At 39.4% G+C, this 24,478-nt stretch overlaps 1 protein-coding gene across 8 annotated transcripts in view; it reads right to left on the bottom strand.

The window, feature by feature from the left end:
- Nucleotides 1-24,478, bottom strand: part of LOC311078686 (uncharacterized protein) — a 43,339-nt gene that overhangs the window by 14,930 nt on the left and 3,931 nt on the right. The window contains exons 2-8 of one of the 8 annotated variants that reach the window (XM_084107657.1): nucleotides 19,334-19,420; nucleotides 6,895-6,942; nucleotides 6,321-6,344; nucleotides 4,526-4,639; nucleotides 3,311-3,358; nucleotides 859-906; nucleotides 100-213 (exon numbers count right to left, since the gene is read on the bottom strand). In XM_084107657.1, coding sequence (XP_083963783.1) covers nucleotides 100-213; nucleotides 859-906; nucleotides 3,311-3,358; nucleotides 4,526-4,639; nucleotides 6,321-6,344; nucleotides 6,895-6,942; nucleotides 19,334-19,420 — 483 coding nt within the window. Of the gene's footprint in view, nucleotides 1-99; nucleotides 214-858; nucleotides 907-3,310; nucleotides 3,359-4,525; nucleotides 4,640-6,320; nucleotides 6,345-6,894; nucleotides 6,943-19,324; nucleotides 19,421-24,478 lie in introns of all 8 variants that reach the window. The other 7 variants (XM_084107656.1, XM_084107661.1, XM_084107660.1 and 4 more) reach the window with 7 other exon arrangements.

Genomic DNA, 24,478 nt, shown 5'->3' with positions numbered 1-24,478 from the left:
GAACATTTCATTCAGGAATATTCCCTTTACGAAAGCCATGATTGCAAAACCTACATTTGATTGTCCTTGAAAACTTGCAAATTGTGAAGAAATGCTCACCAGAAGATGCTTTGCTTGATGTTGCACTAATGGTTGGTTGTGGTTGTGAAGAAAGATGGCTGGTAAGAGTGTTGATGTGATTTTGTTTTGTAGTTGTGTTTGGCTCTAGAGTTGCTGATGAGGAAACAATACAACATATATTAAATATTACTTCATAATAGAATAAGTAGAAAAAAAATTCTTACTGGTAGTCAGATTGTTTACAGGAACTGGATTTTGTTTTAATGGTATTGTATTTGTGGAAGAAACAAAAAAGAATTATATATTGACAGAAATTAGAAAACAAATAAAAAATCTAAAGCATATTTCAGAAATGTCATTGTTGCCTACACATTAGCGTCAAATATATAACAGAAGTATATTTTAGCTGAGTTGGTTAAATGAATGACATGAAGAATCAAATTATACAATAAAGACAGAAACCACCATTGTAACTTTTCTGAGAGAAATCAAAATTGATTCACTCTTACGTGAGAATTTATAAACAAAGATGAAACAGTGGTGTACTGCTCCTTCTGCTGAGCAAAGAAACAGTGTCTATCTGCATTTACACATTTAGAAGACATGTGCATTTACATATGTTCCTCAATTTTAAAACTCTGATGCAATAATCTCTGCTTCCAATTATAGAAAACATGTACATTTTAAATTATTTATCAATAAAGAACCAGTGTGGATAAGCCATCATTTCACAAAATCAGACTCAATCAGTGGAAAGAACGATTTTATTAATCTGTGACAAATCAAACAAAAACTCACTGTTGGATGGTAAAGCAGTGGTGTAAGGACTTGGTGCTACACTTGAAGCTGCAAAGAAACAGATATAAACCACACTCTAATGGTCACTGACACCATTTATTGAACATTTTCAAACTGAGCATGTTAGAAACATACTCAAACAGAACATGTTGTTATGTTCATGTCTTTAAACTATTTATTAACTGTGTTTAAAACAATTGTGTATAACAACAAATGTGTATACAAAAGTTCACCAGGTCTGCAAAGTGGTGTACTGTCTCTGTGTTGATTTCTGCTATAGCAGTTTACCGTAGGCTATATTTTTAAGTATGATTTGACTTGTGAAAAAGCTATTTTGCTATAGAGACACCGTTAGTGCCAAATTACTGTTGCTCTAGCGATAAGAGAGGACTAGCCTAATCCATGATGATGCAATGCAACAATCTCTGCTGCTAATAACAAAAACAGAAAACAAGGATCTGAGATTATATGCATGTAGAAGTATGATTCTGTCTTCATCTTCTGTGATATCCACAGAAGATGAAGATAATAATCCAAGTACCAACAAGAGAGCCAACATGCGAAACAGAGTGTCAAACACAAACAACAACCGACAATGAACAGAACTGAGAGGAACTTAAATACACAGTGATATTTAACTAAAAGATGAACAGCTGTGATGAATGGTGTTAGTGTCCATGGTGACAGATTGTAGTGGGAAAATAGAACAAAGGGAGACACAAACTGAAGAAATACAAACTAAAAGTCCTTGAACTGAACTAAACTGAACATAATGGTTGGTGACAGATGCTGCATGTCCTTTCTCTGGTTTTCCATTATTTTTAAAGTCTGTGTTTGAATAAGCTATACACATACACACACACACACACACACACACACACACACACACACACATACACCTAGTTTCTGCCTCACATGACATGCCAACAAACCACCCTCGGACCAGTAACCCTCTGATGCATTCTGCACTCACCAAATGCACAAAATCTAATTGGTTGACTTTAAACAACTTCTGGCAGTTAGGGCACACCATTTTTATGTACAAGGTAACAGACTGATATTATGCATCCATTCGAGGAAAAACTAATCGCTGGATTTGTCAAAGTTCATCACTCTTAAAAGATTTTAAGGGTTGTGTTGAAGGTATTAAGCAAGTTAACTAGATATTTAAACAATGAATTCAATTAGGATGTTTCACAACTGTCTAGCTTAACTAGCATGGATACACTTCTTAAGGAAGGTCTGGTCAATAGTATCAAATAGATGACACACTTACTGATGAATGATGAATTTGGGCAACATTTTTGCCCAGGTTTTGGATAGTAATGAATCAAGTGTTACTACATCTTTATAAAGGAACTACTAATTATTTGGATCAGTATTCTAAAGTGAAGATCATGGGAACACACTAGTAATGACTAAAGTGTTACCAGATCCATAGAAGGAATTGATATTCAAAATCTTACAAAAATCTCAAAAGTTTACAATGACTTCAGTCAATATTAGGTTGTTATCATGTTTTTCACTTTAGAATACTGATCCAAATAATTAGTAGTTCCTTTAAAATGATGTCGTAATACTTGAGTCATTACTAATGGGTTACCATTACCTTTTATTATAAATTGTGCATTATTCATGTTAATTATGAACCTGTAGATAGTAGTTCTCTGGGAGGTATGAAAAAAATAGTAGTTATTGATTAGCTAATAATGAACTACTACATTCATCTGAGCGCGATTACTTACTAATTCGTTAATCAGAGTTTCTTGTTAGTTAATAGTAGTTACGGTACTAGAGTGTTACTAATGCATTACTCATTTGTTCCTGTGTAGTTATTCATTAATGAAGGAACAGTATTCTAAAGTGTTACCGATCTGTCTTATCACTGACTACAGTTACTGAAAATTTTCAAGCAGAGCATAGTAGAAACACATGAAGATCTGTTTTTATATCCATGCCTTTGAACTATTTATAAGATGTCTGAGCAATAATTAGAAAAGTGGTCCTTCTGTGGCTTTCTGCTAGCAGTTACATTAGCAACTTGTCACTTGTTCAATATGGCAGCTGGGTATATTCTGATGTTGTGCCAAATCCTTTCCCCTGTCCTCGCAAGACTACAAGGAGAAGCTATCACATCATATCCTGTTTTTGGTAATCAAGTTGAACCAGTTGTGTTTGATTAGAAAAAAAAAGTTTACTAGTTGGTGTGCCTCCAGAAAAAGGGTTGAGAAACAATGGTTTAGCTTACTAACCATAAACCTTGATTTTATGCGATAAAATCTCTGATGTGATAATCTCTGCTTCCAATTACATAACATTTACAAAAAACATTTACAAAAACATACTTGTACATCTTAAGTTATTTCTCAATAAAAGAACCAGTGTGGGTTAGCCTCAATAAGCGGAAAGAAAACGATTTTATTAATCTGTGAAAAATCAAACACAAACTCACTGTTGGATGGTAAAGGAGTGATGGTAGGACTTGGTGCTACACTTGAAGCTGCAAAGAAACAGATATAAACCAAAGCACAGTGTAACAGTCACTGGCACCATTTATTTCACATAAGCTGAGCATAGTAGAAACATACTCAAACAGAACATGTTGTAAAGTCTTTGAACTATTTGGTAGAAACATGTTGTGATGTTCATTTCTTTAAACTATTTATTAAATGTGTTTAAAACATTTGTGTATAACAACAAATGTGTATAAAATAATGCATCATGTCTGAAGTGGTGTACTGTGTGTAGGTTTCTGCCATAGCAGGCGCTCTGGTTTTCCACTATTTGCAAAGTCTGTGTTAGAATAAGCTACACACAAGTAAGTTAATATTTAAACAATGAATGCCTTTAGCATGATTTGCATAACTGTGTAGCTTAACTAGCATGGATACACATCTTAGATCTGGTGAATATTATCAAATAGATGACACTGTTACTGATGAATGATGAATTTGGGCAACATTTTTATGAATAAAAAAATCTGGGGGAAAAAATTTCCCCCCAGAGCAAGCAGAGCATAGTAGAAACATTGCTACTAATTTTCAAGCAGAGCATAGTAGAAACACATGAATATTTTTCTTGTCATTTTCATGCATTTGAACTATTTATAAGATGTCGGAGCAATTATTCATTATGCCTAGAAAGTGGTCCATGTGTGTCTTTCTGCTAGCAGTTACATTAGCAACTTGTTACTTGTTCAATATGGCAACTGTGTTTATTCTGATGTTGTGCCAAATCCTTTCCCCTGTCAGAACCCCACCCCACAAGACTATAAGGAGAAGCTATCACATAATGTCCTGTTCTAGGTAATCAAAATGCCCTTCTTATTTTCTAATACCATTAATCATTAGTCTATTAAGATGTCTATGTCAGCTGGATAGCTCAGTCTTTCCCAATTCTGTCACATCTCCCTTATCTGACCCATCCATTTTAATCTCTACTAATCTTGGTATTGAAGTCTCTACTAATGAGCTGATGAGTTGAACCAGTTGTGTTTGATTAGAAAGAAAAATAAAATAATGTTTACTGTTGGTTTTTCCCTTAAAAAGGGAAGCAGAAAGAGTGTTTAGAACATTTCATTCAGGAATATTCCCTTTACGAAAGCCATGATTGCAAAACCTACATTTGATTGTCCTTGAAAACTTGCAAATTGTGAAGAAATGCTCACCAGAAGATGCTTTGCTTGATGTTGCACTAATGGTTGGTTGTGGTTGTGAAGAAGGATGGCTGGTAAAAGTGTTGATGTGATTTTGTTTTGTAGTTGTGTTTGGCTCTAGAGTTGCTGATGAGGAAACAATACAACATATACAGTGAGGAAAATAAGTATTTGAACACCCTGCTATTTTGCAAGTTCTCCCACTTGGAAATCATGGAGGCGTCTGAAATTGTCATCGTAGGTGCATGTCCACTGTGAGAGACATAATCTAAAAAAAAAAAAATCCAGAAATCACAATATATGATTTTTTAACAATTTATTTGTATGATACAGCTGCAAATAAGTATTTGAACACCTGAGAAAATCAATGTTAATATTTGGTACAGTAGCCTTTGTTTGCAATTACAGAGGTCAAACGTTTCCTGTAGTTGTTCACCAGGTTTGCACACACTGCAGGAGGGATTTTGGCCCACTCCTCCACACAGATCTTCTCTAGATCAGTCAGGTTTCTGGGCTGTCGCTGAGAAACACAGAGTTTGAGCTCCCTCCAAAGATTCTCTATTGGGTTTAGGTCTGGAGACTGGCTAGGCCACGCCAGAACCTTGATATGCTTCTTACAGAGCCATTCCTTGGTTATCCTGGCTGTGTGCTTCGGGTCATTGTCATGTTGGAAGACCCAGCCTCGACCCATCTTCAATGCTCTAACTGAGGAAAGGAGGTTGTTCCCCAAAATCTCGCAATACATGGCCCCGGTCATCCTCTCCTTAATACAGTGCAGTCGCCCTGTCCCATGTGCAGAAAAACACCCCCAAAGCATGATGCTACCACCCCCATGCTTCACAGTAGGGATGGTGTTCTTGGGATGGTACTCATCATTCTTCTTCCTCCAAACACCTTTTAGTGGAATTATGACCAAAAAGTTCTATTTTGGTCTCATCTGACCACATGACTTTCTCCCATGACTCCTCTGGATCATCCAAATGGTCATTGGCAAACTTAAGACGGGCCTTGACATGTGCTGGTTTAAGCAGGGGAACCTTCCGTGCCATGCATGATTTCAAACCATGACGTCTTAGTGTATTACCAACAGTAACCTTGAAAACGGTGGTCCCAGCTCTTTTCAGGTCATTGACCAGCTCCTCCCGTGTAGTTCTGGGCTGATTTCTCACCTTTCTTAGGATCATTGAGACCCCACGAGGTGAGATCTTGCATGGAGCCCCAGTCCGAGGGAGATTGACAGTCATGTTTAGCTTCTTCCATTTTCTAATGATTGCTCCAACAGTGGACCTTTTTTCACCAAGCTGCTTGGCAATTTCCCTGTAGCCCTTTCCAGCCTTGTGGAGGTGTACAATTTTGTCTCTAGTGTCTTTGGACAGCTCTTTGGTCTTGGCCATGTTAGTAGTTGGATTCTTACTGATTGTATGGGGTGGACAGGTGTCTTTATGCAGCTAACGAACTCAAACAGGTGCATCTAATTTAGGATAATAAATGGAGTGGAGGTGGACATTTTAAAGGCAGACTAACAGGTCTTTGAGGGTCAGAATTCTAGCTGATAGACAGGTGTTCAAATACTTATTTGCAGCTGTATCATACAAATAAATAGTTAAAAAATCATATATTGTGATTTCTGGATTTCTTTTTTTAGATTATGTCTCTCACAGTGGACATGCACCTACGATGACAATTTCAGACCCCTCCATGATTTCCAAGTGGGAGAACTTGCAAAATAGCAGGGTGTTCAAATACTTATTTTCCTCACTGTATTAAATATTACTTCATAATAGAATAAATAGAAAAAAATTCTTACTGGTAGTCAGATTGTTTACAGGAACTGGATTTTGTTTTAATGGTATTGTATTTGTGGAAGAAACAAAAAAGAATTATATATTGACAGAAATTAGAAAACAAATAAAAAATCTAAAGCATATTTCAGAAATGTCATTGTTGCCTACACATTAGCGTCAAATATATAACAGAAGTATATTTTAGCTGAGTTGGTTAAATGAATGACATGAAGAATCAAATTATACAATAAAGACAGAAACCACCATTGTAACTTTTCTGAGAGAAATCAAAATTGATTCACTCTTACGTGAGAATTTATAAACAACGATGAAACAGTGGTGTACTGCTCCTTCTGCTGAGCAAAGAAACAGTGTCTATCTGCATTTACACATTTAGAAGACATATGCATTTACATATGTTCCTCAATTTTAAAACTCTGATGCAATAATCTCTGCTTCCAATTATAGAAAACATGTACATTTTAAATTATTTCTCAATAAAGAACCAGTGTGGATAAGCCATCATTTCACAAAATCAGACTCAATCAGTGGAAAGAACGATTTTATTAATCTGTGACAAATCAAACAAAAACTCACTGTTGGATGGTAAAGCAGTGGTGGAAGGACTTGGTGCTACACTTGAAGCTGCAAAGAAACAGATATAAACCACACTCTAATGGTCACTGACACCATTGATTGAACATGTTCAAACTGAGCATGTTAGAAACATACTCAAACAGAACATGTTGTTATGTTCATGTCTTTAAACTATTTATTAACTGTGTTAAAAACAATTGTGTATAACAACAAATGTGTATACAAAAGTTCACCAGGTCTGCAAAGTGGTGTACTGTCTCTGTGTTGATTTCTGCTATAGCAGTTTACTGTAGGCTATATTTTTAAGTATGATTTGACTTGTACTCAAGTCTGAACTCAGACTTTATATGAAAAAATTGCTTACTGGTAGTCAGATTGTTTACAGGAACTGGATTTTGTTTTAATGGTATTGTATTTGTGGAAGAAACAAAAAAGAATTATGTATTGACAGAAATTAGAAAACAAATAAAAAATCTAAAGCATATTTCAGAAATGTCATTGTTGCTTACACATTAGCGTCAAATATATAACAGAAGTATATTTTAGCTGAGTTGGTTAAATGAATGACATGAAGAATCAAATTATACAATAAAGACAGAAACCACCATTGTAACTTTTCTGAGAGAAATCAAAATTATCTGATTGGGTTGAGAAACACTTGATAAGCTTACTAACCGTAAGTAACAGAAAACAAGAGAAAATCAATTTGTAAACTGGCAACTTGTAACTTATACAGAGATTAACAAGTAACATTTATGGACATAATGCTTCTAATTATATAATGCTCTTCCCAAAAGAGTTCCATCCAAATGAATTGCTTGGAAAGACTTGACAAGACATTGGTTAGACACTTGGATGTGACTTTTCTCTCACATGTGAATAGACACATGTGAATAGTTGCATCCTGTGTCTGACTCTCTGGGGGATTGGGCTACTTTCCTGCTGACATTTCCTGTTCAGCCCTGCTCTCTGCTTGTCTGTGTTTGTGGCCCTTTGCATGACTCAAGGCTCTTAACACAACTGGTGAAAGAAAGATGAGTAGTCAAAGTCTAATAAACTAATACAATCATCCCTTTGTGAAAAAGAAGTACACTTTTACCTACTTTTAAAAAGAGTACTTGTATTATTTATATTTATTATTATATAATATATGGGGGCAGTCATGGTCTAATGGTTCCTGGTTCAATTAATATATATATGTTACCGGCAAAGTGTGAAATCCCGGTATTGTATAGAATGCCTTAGGCAATGTATAGAATTCCTGATGTTTTGTGCAAAAAATACATTACCTAATTCTATACATTACCTAGGCATTCTATAGAATGCCGGATTACACACTTTGCCGGTAACACACACACACATATATATATATATATATATATATATATACATACATACATACATACATACATATATATATATATATATATATATATATATATATATATATATATATATATATATATATATATATATATATATATATATATATATATAACCCCATTTCCAGAAAAGGAAATAAAATGCCAGAAAATGCACAATACGTGATTTGTTAATTCTCTTGAACTTTTTTAACTGACAAAAGTACAAAGAAAAGTTTTCCAATGTTTTCACTGACCAACATAATTGTATTTTGTAAATATAAACAAATTTTGATATTGATGGCTGCAACACACTACAAAAATTTGGGACAGATGCAAAATAAAAGTGAAAAGATTATAAAGATTAGATTATCCCCCTCCTTGAACTGCCACCTTACCGTGCTGGAGGGGTTTGAGTACCTGAATGACCCTAGGAGCTATGTTGTCTGGGGCTATATGCCCCTGGTAGGGTCTCCCAAGGCAAACAGGTTCTAGGTGACGGGTCAGACTAAGAGCGGTTCAAAAACCCTTTATGATGGCATTAAATCTAAGGACCTGAGATTGTGTGTGAGGTTCAGAGATTCCGACTAGAGATAGTTGGGATCACCTCCACGCACGGCTTGGGCTCTGGAACCACACTCCTCGAGAGAGGATGGACTCTTCACCACTCTGGAGTTGCCCATGGTGAGAGGCGGCGGGCTGGTGTGGGTTTGCTTATAGCCCCCCAGCTCAGCCGCCATGTGTTGGAGTTCACCCCGGTGAACGAGAGGGTCGCTTCCCTGCGCCTTCGGGTCGGGGATAGGTATCTCACTGTCGTGTGCGCCTATGGGCCAAACAGCAGTGCAGAGTACCCGGCCTTCTTGGGGTCTCTGGGAGGGGTGCTGGAAAGTGCTCCGACTGGGGACTCCGTCGTTCTACTGGGCAACGCCCATGTGGGCAGCGACAGTGACACCTGGAGGGGCGTGATTGGGAGGAACGGCCCCCCTGATCTGAACCCGAGTGGTGTTCTGTTATTGGATTTCTGTGCTAGTTACGGCTTGTCCATAACGAACACCATGTTCAAGAATAAGGGTGTCCATCAGTGCACATGGCACCAGGACACCCTAGGCCGGAGGTCGATGATCGACATTGTGGTTGTTTCATCTGACCTCCGGCTGTATGTATTGGACACTCGGGTGAAGAGAGGGGCGGAGCTGTCAACTGATCACCACCTGGTGGTGAGTTGGATCCGATGGCGGGGGAGGAAGCTGGACAGACTCGGCAGACCCAAACGTACTGTGAGGGTCTGTTGGGAACGTTTGGCCGAATCCCCTGTCAGAGAGATCTTGAACTTCCCTTATTATTGCTAAGAAGGCTGCAGGGACCTTTTCCTGACGCCCGAGGGCTCAGGCCAGTGAGGGCAGTTCCCCCCGAAGTAGAGCGGTCAACACCTCTTTTTATGGTGCCCATCTCCCTTCGGTGCCCTCAGGGGACCGTTCTGCCAACCCTGCCACCTCGTGTGCTTCAGGGCGCAGCGGTCTCCGGCGAGCACATATCTCAAGGACCACCTGGAAACGTAGTGGCCTCGGGATGCCCGCCCCCTCTGAGGAGGGTCCCAGAGCAGTCTGTTCAGTCGTTCCCTGCCGGTCCACTGTTACAGGGCGACGGACTGACTACTTAATAGGGATGGGAACGACACGGGATTTGGGAAATCGACTGTCGAGGCCCATGTGTCGACTTTTTGTCGGATTGTCGGCCTTTCTTTTTTTTTTTTTAAAGGGGGGGTGAAATGCTCATTTTCACTCAATCTCCTGTTAATCTTGAGTACCTATAGAGTAGTATTGCATCCTTCATATCTCCAAAAAGTCTTTAATTGTATTATATTTATAAAAGACAGATAGGCTGTCCCGAGTCTTTCCGCAAAAAAACGAGCGTCTGGAGGCGGGCCGTGTGGGCGGTATGCTATAGCTGTGCTAACCGAGCTAACAACACACAGAGACATTTTTTTTAAGCAGTTTACTCACTGAATGCGATCGCGAACCTTTATCATTGTGACTGCTCGATCCGCATTAGACGATCTGCAAATCCGTCGATCTGGGCTTTGTTTATAAAACAATCATCGTCAAAATGCAGGGAACAAACAGTCTTACACAGCTCCGTTGATGCTCTGAAAAAACAAACTCCATCCACTGGTCCACTTAACGCTGGGTTCTTTGGGAATCTGTGCAGGGTTGTCTTGCCCTGGCATACAAAAACACTTCTTTGGTGACATTGACTTCCAAAACCCGAGCACACAGCGCTTTGATGGCGTACTGCTTTCGCTATCTTGCTCTGGTCTACGAGTGCGCGCGCGCGTCTTTCCGGGAGAAGTGGGGTCAACGGTCAAGTGGCGATCCCATTTAGAAAAAATGGATTGTTTTATTTAAAATGTTTTATTTCATTATGGGAAAAGTGGCACTTTATGATGTGTATTTGAATAGGAAATGTAATAAATTAAAAGCCAAAAAAATAAATAATGCAATTTGGAAATCCCACAAGCCCCGCCCCCTCGACATGTCGACACTCTATTTTTTTTGTCGAGTGGAGCATGTGTCGAATGTCGGTCGTTTTGTCGAGAAAAAGTCCCATCCCTACTACTTAACAACAACTAAATCCAGAAGCCAGTCTCGAGAGACTGGTACCTCTAGTAGAATCTTTGGCAGCGTGGAAGCTACTGCCAAATGTTTCTCATTGGGTCCTGCAGACCATAGAAAAAGGGTATCAAATACAGTTTGGGTCTCGCCCGCCTCGGTTTATGGGGGTCCTACCCACCGTGGTGAACCCCGAGCAGGTTCTGGTTATGGATCAAGAAGTGAAGACCCTGTTAGAGAAAGGGGCCATAGAATATGTACCTCCCTCCAACAGGGAAACCGGGTTATACAGCTGGTATTTCATAGTTCCAAAGAAGCATGGTGGGTTGCGTCCCATTTTGGATCTTCGAGTTCTAAATGAGTCTGTTATGCAACTAAAGTTCAAAATGTTAACACTGAGACAAATCGTACCACAGATCAGATCCGAGGACTGGTTTGTCATGCTAGATCTCAAGGACGCATACTTCCACATTTCCATCCTTCCATGTCAGGATCCCATGCGCCTTCAGGGTATTCACATTATGAACTACATCGACGATTCTAGCTCAGTCGCATCAGTTGGCGGTTCGGCATCAAGATGTTGTTCTCGCCCACATGAAAGAGTTGGGGTTACGGCTAAACGCCAAAAAGAGTGTGCTTTCTCCACTACAGAGGACCACTTTTCTAGGCGTGGTTTGGGACTCAATGTCAATGCAGGCACGCCTGTCACCGGCACGAGTCCATCCCTTCGGCTGTGAAAAGTATAAAGCTAGGCCAGTCACTCACTGTCAAACAGTTCCAGAGACTGTTGGGCCTGATGGCAGCAGCATCCAACGTGATACCTTTTGGACTGCTGTACATGAGACCCCTGCAGTGGTGGCTCAGGACCAGGGGGTTTTCCCTGAGGTGCAACCTCTTTCGCACGATCAGGGTCACGCAGCGGTGCTTACGTGCCCTGGTTATGTGGAAGAAACCGTGGTTCCTGTCCCAAGGCCCCGTGCTGGGAGCTTCTTGTCGTCACAAGTTGCTAATGACGGATGCCTCCCTCAAGGGCTGGGGAGCGGTCCTAGAGGGGCGCTCAACTCAAGGTCTGTGGAGGGACCACCATCTTTCATGGCACATCAACCGTCTGGAGATGTTGGCTGTATTTCTTGCTCTAAAGAATTTCCTCACAGATCTCAGGGGACACCATGTTCTTGTCCACACAGACAACACATCGGTAGTCGCCTATATAAATTATCAGGGGGGTTTGCACTCACATCCACTATGCAAACTGGCACGCCAAATCCTCCTGTGGTCCAGAATTTAGGAGCAGACATCCTGTCGAGACAGGGGCTGAGGCCCGGGGAATGGAGGCTCCACCCCGAGGTGGTGGAGCAGATATGGAGGGTGTTCGGCCAAGCACAAGTGGATCTGTTTGCGTCTCGAGAGACGTCTCACTGTCCACTTTGGTTCTCCCTCACACATCCAGCTCCTCTGGGACTGGATGCTATGGTACAGACGTGGCAGAGGCTACGTTTGTATGCTTTTCCCCCGATCGCTCTGTCCCAAGCAGGGTGCTCGATATTTCACCCCCGACCAGAACTGTGGAACCTGTGGGCTTGGCCTCTGAGGGGGCCCAGCTCATAGGGACAGGTCTCTCAACTGAGGTTGTAGAGACCATTCTACATTCCAGAGCTCCTTCCACAAGGAAACTTTATGCCTTGAAGTGGAGAGTTTTCACTTCATGGTGTAGTGACCGCCAGTTGGACCCAGTTAACTGCCCGGTTGGTACAGTGCTGGAGTTCCTGCAAGAGTGGTTCACTGCAGGTCTAACCCCGTCCACTTTAAAGGTCTATGTGGCGGCCATAGGTGCTTACCATATTCCTTTGGGTGGAATGTCTTTGGGAAAGGACCCTTTGGTATCTCGTTTCCTCCGTGGTACTCTGAGGCTGAGGCCTGCAGCTCGAACCAGGGTGCCGACTTGGGATTTGGCCATTGTTCTTCAAGGCCTTTCCCTGGCTCCCTTCGAGCTGATAGAGGAGGTTCCTGACAAGTTCTTGACCTTGAAAGCCTTGTTCCTCCTCGCCATATCTTCTCTTAAAAGAATAGGAGATTTGCAAGCACTGTCGGTTGCTCCCTCGTGCTTGGAATTTGCACCTGGCATGGTTAAAGCGTTCCTTCATCCTAGACCAGGCTATGTTCCTAAGGTCCCCACTAATGTGGTCAGACCTATTATTCTGCAGGCCTTTTGTCCTCCTCCCTTCCAGAATTCGGACCAGGAAAAGAATAATCTGCTTTGCCCAGTTTGGGCGATAGATGCTTATGTCCACAGGGCTGCCCTGTGGTGTAAAACTGAACACTTGTTTGTATGTTTCGGGCCCCCTAACAAAGGGTACCCCGCATCTAAGCAGAGTATAAGCAAGTGGGTGGTTGAGGCTATCTCGCTTGCTTATGAGTCGGCCGGACAGCCTTCCCCTATGGCTGTTCGTTCTCACTCTACTAGGAGTGTGGCGGCCTCCAAGGCCCTTATATCAGGAGTTTCTCTTCAAGACGTGTGTGATGCGGCAGGATGGTCCTCACTGCACACTTTCATCAGATTTTACTCTTTGGACTTGGACTCTACACCAGGGTCGCAGGTGCTGTCGTCCTAAGTGCTGCTCGCTTGATTTCACACTGGATAGACACTCGTAGCTATGGTGGCGTTGGTATAGACGTTCCCATAGCGTCAATCTCGGCGCAATGCGAGTTCCCTTGAAAGGGAACGCCTAGGTTACGACTGTAACCTCGGTTCCCTGAAGAGGGAACGAGCGTTGCGTCACCTTGCCATATCTCCTTCATGCCTGTCAGCGACTACTTCAGACTTTTATGAAGCTGGCGCTCTGTTTTCAAGCAGGCTTTATAGCTTCCTGGTTCGTGATGTCACCCGCATCTGACGTTCCGCCACACCATTGGACTGATTTTACATGTGCTTCAAGACGTCATCACGCGAAGCGTTCCCATAGTGTCAGTCTCGACGCAACGCTCGTTCCCTCTTCAGGGAACCGAGGTTACAGTCGTAACCTAGGCGTTTTTTCACCTTTCTACTGTATAGACCTTATGTAGCCCCGCCCCTTTTCAGCGCTGCGCTCGTTGTCTTTTGACTTCCGGTCTGTATTTTCACAGTGATATTGCGTTTTTACGAATGAACGGCTCATTTTAAAATCTTCCCGGTCTACTGACATTTGTTAAGACATCTGCTTTAAACATTACAATCCTCATGATAACTTTCGTTAACTTTACATTAAGTAAATACACTTCAAAAGCTAATTTACTCCTGGACAGCAATGCCATAGGAATATACAGAGCGACTGCAAAAACGGAAGTTCAAAGACAATATTCTAAAGATGGCGGCGCCCTCGTTTCTCTGGCGCATAAGGTCTATAGGCAGCCAAGTTTTATTGAATGCCCATTTTGCCAGCAATGAAGCACCCCTTTAAGTACACTTAAGTGTCATTTTATTTCCGTAATATTACATTATCTGCAAGTACAACTTTTTAAAAATATACTTTTAAGACTTGAAGTACACTACAAGTGCACATTCAACACAATTAAGTACACTTCTTTTTCACAAAGGTCATTCCTGGAGAAAAAAAAGGAAGAACAGGAAAAGCATGAAGATGTTTTAGCATTTCTTCTACACAACATAACTAGGTGTTGCCTTCACTTTTTTAAATCATAAAACAAAACAAACATAGACTTACATGAAGAAACAGGTGCCTCAGAACCCCTATTTGCACCAGCATAAAACAAATATAAACCAAGTCTTATGATCTAAGGACCATTTATTGAACATGCAAGATAAGCATTGTAAAAACATACTTCAACAGAACATTTTTTCATGCCTTACAGTGTGTGGGTTTACATCTGTGTGGGTTTCTGATATAGCAGTTACAGATATCTGCAGATAGCAGATATTATTGTTACTTGCTTTCAGTATGGCAGCTTCACATCCGTTTAGCCAGTAATACATTATACTCTGATGTTATACATGATTAGACTTTTGAAACGCTTTCTCTGTCAGACATCTGTCTGCTGGGGGATTGTGTGGGACCTTTCTGCTGACATTTCCTGTCCTGGCCAAACACAGTTTCTGCTCTCACTCTGTCTGATTTTGTAACCCCTTGCTTGACTTCTGCCTCTTAACAGCTAAAAGAAAAGCTGACACTTGCTGTGGTGTCCTGTCTGCTAAACAACACACAGCATTCACATATCTAGACATATACTCTCACTAAAGTTACCACTTTAGGAGAATTAGCCAGCTCCTATCAAAATTAAATCACATCTTTATTATAAATTATCAGGGTTTGCGTAATAAAAAATGATATCTTTGATAGAGCAAAGGAGTAATTAACTTATAAAGTACGGTGGACAAGAGAGCTCAACGCGCTGCAACTGAAGAAAACACATGCAAATAGAAAAACACCTGCAAATTAATAAAACATCTTTAACAGTTTCACAACACATGTGAAACTCACAACACAACCAAATACAGAAACGTGCTGCAAAAGTTCACAACACAATCAAATACAGAAACGCGCTGCAAATAGCACAGACCACAATGGAAATGTTTCCAGGGGATCCCAATAAGTGACGAACCCGGCTGGGACATGCTTATTGCTCTTGAACATCCCTATGCCCTACTCCCTTCGAAGGGCAGAGCCATCATGTAGCTGTTTGGAACGCACTTGGTGAAGGGAGCAACGAAAGACAACGTAATTTCCTCATTATTTTCACCTGGGATGTTCCCATGACAACGCAGCACCGTGTCCATCAGCTGAATAGCTGTTCTTACGACAGGAATTTCTTATTATTGCTGTTAACATAACTGTTTCAAATAAATATACATTTTATAATAAAAAAAAGTTTTAGTGTTATATATCTGTGTGTGAGTGTCTCAACTTTAAAACGTGCCTTCTCATCTTTACCCTGGACCCTGCATTATTACCTAACATTTCTTATGAAACTTATTTAAACATAACATGACAAAATTTGCACATTGCACGATTTTCAAAGTCGTCAGATCACTGTTCTTTTCACACTGCACGACTATCTGGGGTAGCATTCAGTTGCTGCTGTGTGCACATTGCATGATGGATCAGCGACAGGGGCTTACAGATTGCATGACTTTACAAAAGGAAGAATCACAGACAACTCTGCCTGGTCCGCAACCAAACACGCGAGAAGTCATAAAGAAAAAAAGCAAGATCACACGAGATGGGAATTCTCGAGCGAGACTGGAATTGTTATTATTGAAACAACAAATAGACATGGGTGCTCCTGCCAAAGTTCGACTAAACTTTCCTTCATTTTCTTGTGTCCAAATAGACAGAGAAGGAGCCTTTTTTGGGATCGAAGCCATGCTTGCTGATATTCTGGTCTATAACTCCTCCCTGAACTTCCTGTTGCCCTGTAACTTGCTCTCTCATTGGCTGTAGGTCATCACCGATGTAATTTTTAGTCAGAACACATTTCACACAGTAGGATATTGTATTGCAGACAGGTCCAGAAATTTAGCATGCCAAATATCTCAGGGGTGTCTGCGACGCATCGTTGATTCTCTCAGATCGCGTCTTTGATAATGCACACTGCGTGACTGTCACTCGCACGAACGTGCACAAATTTGCCTCCGATTTCAGACATTTGTCTGCGATTTCACAAAATCTGTCGGCGAGTGAGGATTGGGGCTAAAATTGTGCAGTGTGAACTTGTCATCAGAAAAACAAAATTGTCTGGTAGAAGCCATGCACTTCTACATCTACATTCATCACAAAGGAACCCCAGTAGAATTTAATCTTTCTTTTATTTTTTTGCAACTATGCTCACTACATTTCCATTCTAAGGGTGTGTTCACACTTGGTATGTTTGGTTCGATTAAAACAAACCCTGGAGTGATTGCTTTGTTAAATCGATTCATTTGAATCAGTGTGAACGCTACCATCCGAACCCTGGTGCGCACCAAACAAGCGGACTGAGACCGCTGGAAAGATGGGTCTAGGTCCAGATCGAAATCTGGTGCGGTTCGAATGAAATGTGAACACAACACGGACCAAAGACGGGACATGATGTCACAAGATGCGACCCTAAAAAGGACAGAATGCTCAAGCATACCTGTTTTTTCTCGTCATAGTCATGATTTTGCCCACCACAGTTCAGTATAGGTATCAGAACTGCGTCTCCTCACAGCAGATCTTTGTTTGTATGTGTGACGGAGGGATTACTGCCGCTGTTTTGACTCCTTTACACATTTTATAAGCTCTTTGCGAGTTCTTAGCTGGTCAAAATACTATCATGTGTAGGCTATGCACATACAACAAGCGCGTTTATCTCAGCACACAGCATTGTTTTGGATGTTTGGTAAGTTCCATCATGAAATATACGTAACAAAAGCCAACCAATCAGGTTTTGAACATATCCCTATGCCTTTAGGTTCGGTGTTAAAATGCCAATGTGAAAGCTAAGCAGACCAGGGGCTGGTTGCATAAACCGCTAAGACTAGACTTACAAAGTTAGACATCAAATTTTTTCTTTAAGACTGTTCATAGCTTTTTTAAATCAGTTACATAAAAACATAGATTGGCCTAATTTGAAACCGAAAAGTAAGACTGACTGCCCCTGGCTAACTGCCAGTGGGTCATACTAGAACTTAAGACACTCTCTTAACATAATGGCTATGTTTATGCAGACAGCCCCAGGACTAAATGTTTTTTTTTTTTTTTTTTTTTTTTAACACATCCAAAGAGATCAATGCCACCTAAAGCAGAATGCATAACATTCTCCTGAGTCCCCTTACTAAACATCAGGTGACTTTTAATAATTTAAAAACAATGATGTAAGTTTAGTCATGGGACGCATATTGTACCAATAGGCTATTTAAGTTATACTGGTATTGCGCCTGTTATGTGCTATTCACTTTCACGCTGTTGCTAAAATATGTTACTTTGCAAACTCTTCATATCACTGTCCTGCAAAGATGACAGAAAATTTACTCACATTTGCTGTCCTGCGGCAATACATGAGAGCAGTTGCGTTTTAGACCAAACATATGGTGACTGAGTGCGACCTGGATGCATCAGTGAATAGTGAGATATTTTGCTTAATAAAATTATCCTGCCAGAAGAATTGTGCAATAACTTTATTATTTATTTTTCCATCTGTATTATCTCAGTGAGCTTTTGTGAGGTTTTACGCATGCGCAGTAGAGTGAATTTAGCATTTTACGACTTTTCAGTGTGGATGGGTTTAGGAAAACGGTATACTTAGAATCAGTATTCTAAAGTAAAAAACATGATAACTACTGTACCTAATATTGACTGAAGTCATTGTAAGCTTTTGAGGTTTTTGTAAGATTTTGGAGTAGCTAATGACTCAAGTGTTACTACATCTTTCAAAAGGAACTACAAATTTTTTGGATCAGTATTCTAAAGTGAAGATCATGGGAACACACTAGTAATGACTAAAGTATTACCAAATCCATTGGAAGAAATTACAATTCAAAATCTTACAAAAACCTCAAAAGCTTACAATGACTTGGCTTAATAGCCAGTCAATATTAGGCAGTTATCATGTTTTTCACTTTAGAATACTAATCCAAATAATTAGTAATTCCTTTAGAAGGATGTAGTAACACTTGAGTCATTACTTTTACCGTTACCTTTTATTATGCATTATTCATGTTAATTATAAACCTGTATAGTAGTTCTCTGGGAGGTATGAAAAAAATTGTAGCTACTGATTAGATAATAGTGAACTATACCACATTCAAATGAGCGCTATTACTTACTCATTTGTTAATCAGAGTTTCTTGTTAGTTAATAGTAGTTACTAGAATGTTAATAGTGCGTTACTCATTTGTTCCTGTGTAGTTATTCATTAATAAAGGAACAGTATTCTTAAGTGTTACCCTAGTTTTTTTTGTAATCTGATGCAAAGGTGATACAAAGTAATGTTATACATGTACATACATTTTTAAAAAATGAAAATATAAAAAACTTTGCAGGATTTCTGATGCTGATGACCGTTAAAACACGGCATCACAGTCTGTGAAAAGGGTCCATCAAGGTATTATATTCCTTTAATGGAACTGGGAAGCCATAGAGACTGATAAATCTCTCATAGGTTAGAATATTCCCAGAAGCATCAAATTCAGATAAAATTGTAGCGGCTGGACCAATCAGACACACAATTATTTGTTATATTTAATGAATAATTCAACAGACCCCCTCACCCAACAACACAACTATGTGCCTAGGTGTGTGTGAACAACCCCCAAAAAGCAGAACAGGCCCCTGGTTATCATGGAAACAGAGATAAGACTGATTTTATGGCCCAAAGGAATGTATGGAGAGTTTGTTTTCAACTGCATTTCCAATTGAAACAGACACATAGCCTAAAATTATACCCATTGTTATTGGTCAAGCCAATTTGAGAGGTGTGACTGCAAAAGGTAAAAGGGCCTCTAACCCCAGTGACCTTGGCTCTGCGCTCTTCTTGTTGCTGTTTGTGTGGAAAAGGCTGGAGACATCCGGTCCGACTGCAACATCGCGGGACCTCCCTGCGCTGGTGAAACAAAGTACAATAAGCAATGTTGCAACTTTCCACCTGGGAGAGAACACTCTCCCAATAACAACCAAGTCAGATTGAAGTTCGCCATTCTTCACTAATCCTGGAAGAACCTGAATGCATCTTCACTGCCATTGAACTATCAAACCATTAATCAACTAAACAGATGCTTAGTGTAAGCTGTAGACCCCTTGTTGCCAAAGTGCTTTAAATTAAGAAATTGATGTTTTGGGTGGTTACCTGACTCTTCCATTTCCATAGCTTCATTCTCCTGTTTCTGTTTTGGTTTAATTCATTCACTTACCATTTTACCCATGTATGCATGACTGTATGTATGCGTTTGTTTAGACTAGTTTGTGATTTAGTTAAATAAAACTTTTGTGCACATTCACATGAGTGATGATTCTGTGGCCACTGCGTGCAAAACAAAGTCCCTTTAAAGATGCGATCACAGCAACATGCTCTGTAGCAGGGGCGCGGTAAGATGTTTTAGGTTAGGTTGTTATTTTGACATTACTGATACTGCTTACAATCGTAATTGCATGGACCGGTCTACGGGACATAAATTCAGCAGCTTTACAGTGATAAACAGGAAAATAACGATACTATAATGGAAACAGAATTCCATTTTGCTGTTAAGCAGCTCTAAAAAGACAATAGTAATCAGTCCTTATATTTAGTTGAAATCATTTCAGTTCAATAACTGTGTACATACATTTTGAAATTAGTTCACATCAGCTATAAAGCAGCTTTTCAGAAAACAGTGATGTTTTTATACAGCTAAGTTGAGTTCTTATCCAATAGTGTCAGTGCAGTCAAATCAGTAATAATGTTGAACATTAATATTAATTTTATGGCACAGGAAAGTACACCATTTTTTAATGTGTAGGGTTTATTTTTCCAAATAAAGTCTAAACACATTTTGATATCCTTTATAGCTTTGTCATTAACAAACACACACACACAGAGAGAGAGAGAGAGAGAGAGCTGGATATACAAAATGGGAAAACCCCATAACTCTGCCATACATGGAAAGATCTCTCTGAAGCCAAATATCAAGTAGGTTTTTGTTTTTATCATTTTATCAGAGAAGTTCAAATTATGTTTTGCTATTAGGTTTTTCACAATATAAAAGCCTAAATACTTAACCTTGTTTCTAACTGGAATTAAACAGGCAACGTGAACCGCGAGTTACATAGTTTTTATTGTCTTTTTTGGGGCATAAGAACGATTTTTTCATCAAATCCTTTTATCACTTATCACAGCCTGGTCTGTCTTGAGTATGCTGGTCACATGATTTGCTTCAATTGTTTTGTGATAAATTAGTCAGCCTGACCTAAATCCAACATGGCTACCGGTGGTGCAGGTCATTCAGATTTTGAGGAAAGTAAATATATATTAAACTTACTTTTCTTCTGGAAAAATAATAATAATACTGCAAACATTAATTGTGAACATTGTCTTAAGGTGCTGAAGAAGAAAATTAATTAATATGTTGTTCATGTTGTTATTTAGCACGTTTTGAAATATATGTGACTCCTGAGTCACGTTGCCTATTTAGGGTATAAAAAAAGGATTAACCCTAATTTTGACTATCTTTGTATTTTGAGGTATTTTTTAAAAAAATTTTTTTTTACAAATTATACATTTTACAGGTTAAACTGATATTAGCATGTCTAGGTGACTATATCTTAGTAATTTTAACTGGATATTTTCTTTCAGGGCTTCACACCTAGCTCCTTTTACGGTAGAAGGAATGAGTAGAGAAACGAGGATGCAAGTTATAGAGCAGATACCAGAAAACTCTTCAGATTCTGTGATAAAGTGATAAAACCCACAAAATTGTTTTCAAAACTTCCATGAGAAAATGGAATAAAATGGAAATTTTGTAATAAGAAACCTGACACCACCCACTAGGTGAGGAGCTCGCTAAAATAATTTAAAGTACCATTTTTATGGTAATGCAAAGATCAGGTTAAGTATAGGATTTAATTGTTTTAAACATGCAGTGGCAAGTGAGCCAGTAACAGTTAACAGATTAATGACTTGGTTCTTTTTTATACCCTAATCAGGCAATGTGAACTGGGAGTCACAACTCATAAAATCCAAAATATTATAATCCATATATCAAATATTTAAAAAATTCTTTTGGATATGTTTTACTTAAGTCCAGATGATATAAAAAAAATAACATGAAATGATTTTTTGCTTATCATTTTCCACTCTTGCCTGTTTAAGGGTTAAAGATGTATCGTCAAAATAGTGTTGGGGAGGTTACTTTGGAAATGTAAGCCCAAATAGGAAATAAAACAGTTAACGAATAAGCATGTGTCCTATTCTGTGTGTTGTTATTATGCTACACTCTCAGAAAATAAAGTACATAATTGTACCTTTAGGGGTACAACGGCTTGTCACTGGGGCTGTACCCTCAAGGGTACAATATTGTACCTTAACCTTTAGAAGAAACTATATTTGACACATCTTTCCACCAATCAAAAGTAGTGAGCTGGCAGTCTCCGTTCCCGTCCCAGTAAATTAGGGATAATGTACTCAGGCTATGCAATACAAAAATGTTTCTGATGAAATACACTATAACAGTGAGAATCAGCCATTTGTGTGTTTATGTGTGTTGTTTTTCATTTACATAATCAATATAATATCATAATTTCATCAGCTGGATAATTAATGATTTAATATCAACAAATTGACTTACAAAACTTGTATTTCCTTTATTTCAAGGCTACTCAAATATAGTGATAAGTTAAAATCTACCTTAAATAATTAAGGTATCATTAAAACCTTTAAACAACAACTTTTACAAAAAAAAATTGGCTTAGCAGAGGCTGTCTCTTGATATTGTACCTTAACCTTTAAAAGAAACGGTACATATATGTACCTTTTAATACTTGGGAAAATATATGTACCTTTTTGACCCTCAAAAAGGTACATATATGTACCTTGAGGTCCAATAATAAGCCCTATGGGGTACGCAGTGTTGGGGGTAACGAGTTACAAAGTAACGGATTACAGTAACTATGTTACTTTTTTGGGTAACAAAATAAAGTAACGCATTACACTAAAAATATCGGTAACTACACTACTTTACTAGACTATAGGAACGCGCTTTCCTGCGTTACCCAAGCCGTGTTTGCCTGCGTGTAAGCTCTGATCTGTTTGTGGTGCGTGCATGTCTGTCTGTGTGTGTGTGTGCGCGCGCTTGCACCGTTGTCATAGAGATCGATTTGAGTGACGTAGCTGCTGGTGCGAAGGGGAGCAGGAAATGGAGACGGAGACAGGGGGTTTCGGCCAAAATTACTTTAAGTTTATTGTGTGTGCCAGGGCCAGTCGCGTTTCCACTGTCACTTCCGGGGCTTGATCGGGGCTTACTCGGGGCCAACGGCCAGGATTTCTGGCCTATCGAATACCTTGGGCCAAAGCGGGCCAGCTCGGGCTAGAGGAGTGGTTACCAACAGAGGCGGAGCTTACCGTCGGGAGACGGCAGCGCCGGATGATTCTGTCAGCATTAAACTTTTAAAATAATTTAACTCGCGTTCATGTTTGAATGCCTTCTGTTTGTGATGCAAAAGACTATGCGCGCTAATCATACCATAGTAAACGCTTGAAGATACGCATAGTAAAAAAAAAATATAGTGAACGCTTGAAGAAATCAGACCAATCATAAAGGCTATCACAGTCATGTTTTTATTTTATCTGTCAGTAGCTAACGTCTCGTCTCTTTATACCGGACTATCATAAAATAAAGCAACTTTTTTTCCGGGAGCTTCCTCTGTTTCTCTGACAGAAAATATCTGTATGGGAGTCGAGAGAGTGCTAAAGCTCCTCAGGTCGTATTTTTGGTGGCATAGCCTATATTTGTAGAAATTATCATTCTTTCTAAATGTGATGTAAATATGTCCTGTAACTACCAGATAAACATAAACAGACGTGACTGAAGTAGTAAGTGTGTCCTCTTTCTTTTGTGAAATAGACCTAACGGTAATTTATTTCTGAGTGACTAATGTTCAATTTTGACATAAATTAATTATGATCAATGTATCACGTTTTATTGTAAACCTGTGGTAAAACATCGATGCTTGGGTTTAAATATTCAAGTAAACAACAAAAATGCCAGCAAACGGCCGCTTTTATCATGTTTGTTTTCAACACTGTTTCCAGTGATTTCTGATTAGTTTTCTGATAAAACTTCCATTTGTTGGTGAAATGATGGGTTAGTGTGACGTTGTTCCAGAGAGGCGTGTTACGGGCGTGTTTTAGTGAAGCGCTGTGGAGCTTCTGGCCCGACAGTGGAAATGCAGGCCCGGTGCTATTAGCCCGAGGCTATTAGCCCGGCACGGCCTGTTTAAAGCCCTGGCTCGCACTGGCCCGACAGTGGAAACGCGGCTAGTGTGTATCTGTCAAAATAGTCTGAGAGATGGAGAAGAAACGCAAGGAATGTGCAGAGAAATAGCGTGAAAAATAGACACAGGCCCTTCAAGCAGGCCCTCCAGTATTCTACTGACTACAAGTAACTTTGCAACTACATGTCAACAGTGGACATTTAGGTGCAACGTTACTTATAGTCAACAGAATGTGTTAAAGGGACCATCAAAATAAAGTGAAACCCTAATATTAGATCTGGCATGGTTACCAACTTTATTCCAAAAATAAAATATAGATACATTTATTTTATGCGAAGTATACTACAAATAGACAATATTAATACCCTGCAATTGTACTTTTTGGTATACTAAACTGAAATACATAAAAGTCTGCTAAATTGGAACTAATTTTGTACTAAATGTACTTTATTTATCCGGAAATAGTATTATCTATTAAATGTTACATTCTCCAACCCTAGACAACATATGTAGTCGTAACAATGGCAAATGTAGTATGTCCGGATTACATTCATACTACACACATTCATACTATATAGAACATACTTTTTTAGCGGTCGTGAAGAAATTACTTATTCAAAATAAGTACCTTCTCAAGAGAGTATGATGGGATTCTCCCATCTAGCGGTGAAATTGTTTATGACTACCAACTGAATAT

Source organism: Abramis brama (genome assembly GCF_963993115.1).
Source record: "Abramis brama genome assembly, chromosome: 3".
Taxonomy (NCBI): Eukaryota; Metazoa; Chordata; class Actinopteri; order Cypriniformes; family Leuciscidae; genus Abramis; species Abramis brama.
Note: the sequence above shows the minus strand (reverse complement) of the source record. Positions and strands in the feature narration are given on the sequence as shown.